At 44.5% G+C, this 7,500-nt stretch overlaps 1 protein-coding gene across 4 annotated transcripts in view; it reads left to right on the top strand.

The window, feature by feature from the left end:
• The window catches only part of LOC113588421 (anoctamin-1), a 41,720-nt gene that overhangs the window by 10,854 nt on the left and 23,366 nt on the right, over positions 1-7,500 (top strand). For 3 of the 4 annotated variants that reach the window (XM_035532150.1, XM_035532147.1, XM_035532148.1), the window contains 7 exons: positions 406-741; positions 3,494-3,592; positions 3,688-3,839; positions 5,241-5,295; positions 5,658-5,709; positions 6,032-6,087; positions 6,568-6,609. In XM_035532150.1, coding sequence (XP_035388043.1) covers positions 406-741; positions 3,494-3,592; positions 3,688-3,839; positions 5,241-5,295; positions 5,658-5,709; positions 6,032-6,087; positions 6,568-6,609 — 792 coding nt within the window. Of the gene's footprint in view, positions 1-405; positions 742-3,158; positions 3,321-3,493; positions 3,593-3,687; positions 3,840-5,240; positions 5,296-5,657; positions 5,710-6,031; positions 6,088-6,567; positions 6,610-7,500 lie in introns of those variants that run through there. The other variant, XM_035532151.1, reaches the window with a different exon arrangement.

The raw sequence follows: 7,500 nt of genomic DNA, 5'->3' as shown, positions 1-7,500 counted from the left end.
CAAACATTGTAATAATCAGACTATCACTAATACTGTATAATGTCCCATTTAATCAGACTATCACTAATACTGTATAGCACCCCATTTAATCAGACTTAAACCTGTCTGACATGAATGTTGTGTGATATAATCTAAACACAAGCCTGCGTACACCCACACAGGCCCACTGAGCAGGTGCCCACTTTGGGATAAACATCCAGTTTTAAATAAATGCAGATCAGTCCGATTAAAAACTCCAACTACTATGTAATCTGCTTCAAGCTATATAATTTGTGCTATTAATCTCTCTGGTGATCTGATTTCAGCCAGAGCTGTAATTTAAATGGCTCCTTGTGTTTTGTGTTTAAGAACAGTTGCTCCTCTGTGCACTAACACATCCCACTTGTCATGGTCCCCTATCCCCAGCTGCTCAGCACCCAGTCCCCAGAGGAGACAGACCAGTGCCGACACGGTCTTTACTTCCAGGATGGGGAGCGACGTGTAGACTACGTCCTCACCTACCAGATCAAGAAGCCCAGCGGTTCCCGCTCACGCAGACACTCCTCACGCCTGACGGACAACGCCCTGACCCGGAGCCTGCGCAGCAGCCGTGCCCCGACGGCCTGTGCCGCGCGGCCCGACCCCGAGCACGGCCGCGCGGACTCCGGGTCCGACCACCACGAAGACGACAAGCGACTCCGCCGTGAGGAGTTCGAGAGCAACCTGAGGGAGATGGGTCTGGAACTGGAGAAGGATGAGGGCGTAAGTGTGTGGGTGGGGCTTGCTGGTGGGCGGGGCTGGCAGGTGGGCAGGGCTTGCTGGTAGTGGATCTGCTGTCCGGGTCCAGACAGCCTTTGTCCTGGTGCCCTCAGCTCAGCTGGTTTTGTCAGACCAAGTGCTGAGAACGTTCACAAAAGCCACATTATAGTTTGACATTGCAGCATTAACAGAATAATGTCCACCTGCAGGTGACCTTTGACCTCTGGCACCGCATGACACCGCATGGCACCTTTGACCCTCTCCCTCTTTTATGCTTGACCATGAGGGACTTTGTGAGGACTTGACCATGCAGTTGGTCTCCGTATACTGATTGGTTAAATGTAGAAAATGCTAGTTTTGCACGTTGGTCAGTGTAGAGTTGCATTGTGTTGTGTGTAATGTTTATGTGGTGGTGGTGTTTTCTGGTTTTGAAGACTCTGATAGTTATTGGAATATTATGGTTGTTTTAGACAAGCAGATTCTCTCTGCTGATCTCTCTGCTGATCTCTCTGCTGATCCAGTGATGGGCTTTCCTGTCCTGGGAAGTGAACCTGCTTTGTGTCACGAAGTCAAGCATCCATGTGTGTTTTCGACACGTGTAGGCTCACTCCCACGGAGATAACACATTAGCTATATGAAAGACTCCAACCGTGTTGCTTGGCAAAATTCTCCACACATATCACTTTCCGGGAGTGCTGAGCATGGCGGAATGGCAGCTGTCGGGATGACTCCTTATGGCCCCACTGTAAGTCTCAGCCTTCCCAGGTCCAGGGAGAGGCATGTGTCAGGGCTGGCATGTCCCTGACATCTGGGATAGAGTTCCTTATGGGTGACCTTCAGACCCCAGGGCGCCTGGTCACATGGGAAATCAGCTTCCACAGGTCACAAGACATCCTGTAGCTGAGGGAGTAACACAGACATACACACATGTATGTTTATACCGTGTTTGGTATGTCACATTTATGCTACATATATGTGATGGGAATGTTCTTACTTAACCTGAAACCTGACCCTGACCATAATGTGGGGACCAAAAGGACGTGTGTTTGCATTTTGATGTTTTAAAAACAAATTTTTTGTAAAAACATTTTGTAAAACATTTTGCTTGTTCTGACAAGATAGATCTCCTACATAGCCAGCCGTGGATATGTTTGTCCTTGCACACACAAACACACACACACATAAAGGCACACACACACACACACACACACACACACACACACACGCACACACACACACACACACACACACACACAGATCTGGCTGCTTTGCGTCTGTCTCTGCAGGGTTCTCCCCTCTGCTCCTGGCTGCATACAGGCTGGTCACTGTCCGTGTGTGTGCCATCTCTGATCACAGAGGGTTTGCAGAAACACACAGATGTTTACTTTTATTGTTTTCCCTGCACAGAAACTCTGCACAGTGCTGATGTTCCTTTGTTTCACGTTTCCTGTTTACTTGGGCCGTGTTTGGGGAGTTTGAGATTAGTGCAGGCGGCATGTCTGTTGTAAAACTAGCCAAACTGGAGCCGTCCGGAACCAAAGACACTGACTCACATCTGCACACCATTCAAGTCAGCTAGTAAAACAAATTTACTCATGTTTCTTAGGTCAGCTCAGTTCAGGGAGTTTTTATGTCCAAGTTGAAGATGTTCCTTTAGCATCCTGCAATATTCATTCATTCTCTGGACAAGCTAGGTCTTCACATCACTGTGTTTGGGGGCAGTAATGTTTATATAGTCTTTCATCTCATCTTCATTCTACTTTCTTACCAGAAGGCAATATTAAAGTGCTGTGATAATCTTGCTGTGGTGATCAGATTTAGAACCCTTTCTCACAACTTTCTCCTAAATTCATCACCCTGTCCTGAAATTGTCCGTTTTGTTACTGCTCTGGAGTTGTTACATTCGGAATTCACTTTGGGACCACTGAAATAAAGCAACTGTAAACCATGTCAAAGATAATCCACTCAAATGGAATTGTTTTGCTATGTGAAAATAGTGTTTTCCCATTTCTGTTCCTGGATGACCTACAGAGGAATGACTTTTTACTTGTTCTGCAACGATTCCTCAGTGAGTCATTCCTAATTCCTCCCACCATGACTCCTTTGGTTATGTGTTCCCCAAATAACAGCAGATTGTGTCGATGTGGACCTGTTGAAATTTAACACACAAAGAGCTTTATTTGCTCTGTGGTTTTCAAACACTTTGACTTTCGAAAGCTTCTGACATTTCTTGATGTCAAACATCTCAAAGTAAGGTGCAAATTCAGACGCTTCCATTCCCAAACATTTCCACTTCAGTGGGGGTTCAGCCAGGCGCCATCTCTCCTGCCGTTTCGCAGCGGCCTGCACGGGGAAACAGGCCACACGACTGGAATGAAAACATTCTGGATTATCAGACATCAGCTCAGCCTGGACCAGTGGTTTGCAGCCCGCTGGAGATCTGTCCCTGTCATCATCACACTTTACCCAGAACATTACCCACATCTGAAAACAAACATCAGATGGATGAGCTGTGGAAACAACACCAAGGACTGTGATACGGGTTGAAAACCATTTCGGATTAATCTGTGTTTCTAAGTGGTGTAAGCATTTATGTTGAAATTTAAATCTAAAAACAATGGATTTTTCATGTATTGATGTGTGGGTAATTGTGGCTAAATGAGAATGTATTCTGCTGCTGTATGGGCCATCCAGGGAGATGAACCGTCAGTAATTGTTGTATTGTTGGATATGTTGTGTCTGTCCTGTGTTTCAGACTAAGACTCCTGGGGTGGGCTTTGTGAAGGTGCACGCGCCGTGGAATGTGCTCTGTCGGGAGGCGGAGTTCATGAAGCTCAAAATGCCAACCAAAAAAGTAAAGCTCTGTCCTCGCTTCACAGAAGCCGCTGGAGTTTCCGCTCATGGCTGAGGTCTCACACTGTGACTCTCTCTCCCGGCGTCTCCGCGCAGGTGTACGGGGTGAAGCAGGGCGGCAACGTGATGGAGAAGATCGGTACCTTCATCAGCAAAGTGACGGATCCGCTCCACCCAAACATCGAGGAGAAGAGGAGCGAGAACCTGAAGCACCTCTCATACCCATTCTCCAGAGAAAAGCAGCACCTGTTAGTGACTCTGTCAAACACACACTTCAGCCGGCCAATCAGATGCTTTGCTCATGGCTTTGTCTGAGATCCAGGGCAGTGACTTCACTTCTTTCACTGCTGAGCTTTGAGACTGTACAAAATATGAAGTGCATAAACTCCAACTAAACAAGCATTGAGAGCAATTAAGAAAATAAACACAAAGAATAACAAGTGGAAAGAAATAAAAATGCACTGTAGTGTTTCACACTTAAAAGTGCAGTGCTGCAGGATGTGAGGGGAGAGTGTTTCAGCAGAGCTCAAAGCCTGGCCAAATAAGGACAGCTTAGTTTAGATTTAAACACATCTAGTGTTGGGGCTCTTCTCATATCCTGGATCCATTTAAAAACAGTCTAAAAGCTAAGCGCTGCCTCTCCAGGCAAAGTCTGCGCCTTGAGCAGAACTAACCGACTAGCTCTGATCTGAGATCTCTGCCAGGCTCATAACAGAACATCATGTTCATAGCACAGCGAGTGTGCTTGCTAGTACAGCTTAGATCTGACACGGGGATTTTAGTGTGTGTGATTTCTGGCGGGGGTTGGGGGGTGTGCCGATTTGTACAGCTGTAGCTGGTATGGTAACTGTAAAGTGCAGAGCCAGTCAGACATATTGTGTTTTATTCCTCACCTTCCACCCTACTTAAACCAGGAGGAAGGGGGACCACTGTAGTAAACAAACTGTGACATCATCAAGGAGGAGCGAGGCGTGCGTGCGAGATGAGAACGTCTTTACTGAGTCAGAGTGTGAGCGTTTAAGAGCACTTCCCCGTAGTCTCATCCAGCCTCCACGACACACTGGAGATGCTTCCTTGTGATCTTAAATAGGACACGTTTCTGAACGTTAACGAGTTGCAGGTGTGTACGTTCGGGATTCGCAGACGGGTGAGGGACTGTGAGATGGAGCAGTGTGTGTGGGTGTGTGAGGGACAGGGTGTGTCCTGAGGCATGTCAGAGCCTGACCACTGGATTGCAGTGATCTGAACACTTAAGTGGACGAGTCTCTAAACTGCCCCCAGCTGCACTGCTGGATTATTCCGGAATGAATTACGCCCTACCATGACAGACTCCATGCTAGTTACTTCTAACTGTGCAGTGGTGATATCATGAAGACAGGAAATAAGGAGGAAGTGCTCAGTTGTGTAATATTAGGATTATATATTATGATAGACAGGGAAAATCTCACTCCTGGTCACATGTTTTTCTTTATCTACATTTTGCCAGTAGCTATTTCTGGGAGACATAGTGAAGCGCCCTGTTTAAAAATGTTTATAATGGAGATTTTTAGAATTGGAGAAATATGTTGTTCATTGGCTAGGCACTGTCAGGTCTGGGGACACGGCGTTATTGACTGTCGTCTCACACGCGTGCCTTTTCTTCTGGGCAGGTTTGACCTGTCTGACAGAGACTCCTTTTTTGACAGCAAAACAAGAAGCTCAATAGTAAGTATGAAATGGTCAGATGCTAAAACATTCCCCCTTTAACCTGTACCTCACAGGTGCTTCAGGGGTGTGTCAGGGGTGTCATGGGTATGTCACTTGTGTGTCACGGGTGTGTCTTGTGTGTGTCACAGCTATGTCATGGGCCTATCTTGACTGCTTGACCTTATAAGTCTTTGATAACCCTGATGATCTTTCATGAAAAATATTATTATTCAGTTATGAAAATAATAATGTTCAGGTACCTTATAAAACAACAATCACTGAATTAATAATAGTAATTATTATAACATTGAATTTTATACAATGTTCTGTGTGAAGTTTGTTAATTAATGTTTGGTTCTGTTTAATCAACCTTATTTTAGGTGTTTGAAGTTTTAAAACGAACCAAATGCACAAAATCGAAGTTCAGTATGGGTAAGCTAATGCCTGCTAATGTCACATTTCACCTGAAATATACAAGAGTGAATCTACTTGCTAGTTCAACATAATTTTTAGCTTTTTTGTTTAATGTTGTGTGTTGTAATGTTGTAACATACATAACAGGTTTTTCTAAGATTTAAAAAAATCTAGCATATGAATTCTAGTCATTTAACAACAACAACAATAAGGAAAACCACACAGTTCCATCCACCTTTTTAAGGACAAGGTTACCCAGGTTACAGTGCTCTGAACAGATTAGGGTTCTCAGAGCAGAGAATGAACTGCCCCTGTTCTTCTTCCTCTCTCTGTTGGGTAGGAATAACCAGTCTGCTGGGAAGTGGAGTGTATCACGCCGCCTACCCACTCCATGACGTGAGTGTGGTCTACTGAGTGGTGTTTGATCTGAGGGGGTGTTTGGTTGTCTAGTGACTGGTGGTTAATTTGAGGGGGTGTTTGGTGGTCTAGTGAATGATGTTTGAGCAGAGAATGCATTTGATGGTCTAGTGAATGGTGTTTGATCGGTGTGTGTGTTTGGTGGTCTAGTGACTGGTGTTTGATCTGAGGTTGTGTTTGGTGGTCTAGTGAGTGGTGTTTGATCTGAGGGGGTATTTGATGGTCTAGTGATTGGTGTTTGATCTGAGGGTGTGTTTGGTGGTCTAGTGAGTGGTGTTTGATCAGAGGGAGTGTGTTTGGTGGTCTAGTGAGTGGTGTTTCATTGGTGGGGTATGTTTGGTGGTCTAGTGTGTGGTGTTTGATCATGGGGTGTTTGGGATGTTTGGTGTGTTTGGGATGTTTGAATTGTGTGTGAGAGTTTTGAGATGTGAAATCCACTTGGTGTTTCCTCACTCACAGGGTGATATAGATGGAGAGAATGTGGAACCCAATGACAGGAAGGTGAGTGTTCACACACACACATACACACACACACACACATACACACACACACACATACACACAAACACACACACACACATACACACACACACACACACACACACACAAACATACACACAGTGCCAGACTGCTGGATTTAATGTTAAATTCATCACTCTCATTGTATGTCCATTTGTGCATTATCTGGTCCATCTTTAGTAAACTTTAACTGCATTTTAAGTCGTTGCTATTGTTTGTATGTGCTTCTTTTAAATTACATTTAGTAGCTCCACAACAACAAACAGACATATATATATATATATATATATATATATATATATATATATATATATATATATATATATATATATATATACTACAACAAATGAACATATATATAACAACAAACACATACATAAAACAATAAAAACACACTTATAACAACAAATAAACATATATACAACAAGAAACAGACATATATGCCCTGTGGGGTTTTCTTTGGAGTAGTGCTTCATTAGACTGGGCTCTAAGGAGGGTTCATTCAGACGAGGCGTGCCGTGATTCACACATGTACATGTAGTAGTTGATTATTTGCCCTTGCAGTGCACACACAGCCACTGCATTGTGGCTTAGATGGACTGTGAACCATCTGGTGTGTCCTAGTAATTAGTGCTGGGGTGTAATGGCAGCCTGTGTGTGTGTGTGTGTGTGTGTGTGTGTGTGTGTGTGTGTGTGTGTGTGTGTGTGTGTGTGCGAGTGTGTGTGTGTGTGTGTGTGTGTGTGCGAGTGTGTGTGTGTGTGTGTGTGTGTGCACTGAAGGCAGATGAAGCGTCGTGTCTGTAATTATCAAGACTCTAAATAGGCTCTGTGTTATTTTTGATACAGTGAGGCTGTGATGACAGAGAGATGACT

Source organism: Electrophorus electricus, chromosome 12 (assembly GCF_013358815.1).
Source record: "Electrophorus electricus isolate fEleEle1 chromosome 12, fEleEle1.pri, whole genome shotgun sequence".
Taxonomy (NCBI): Eukaryota; Metazoa; Chordata; class Actinopteri; order Gymnotiformes; family Gymnotidae; genus Electrophorus; species Electrophorus electricus.
The sequence above is the reverse complement of the archived record's forward strand: the minus strand, read 5'-3'. Positions and strand labels throughout refer to the sequence as shown.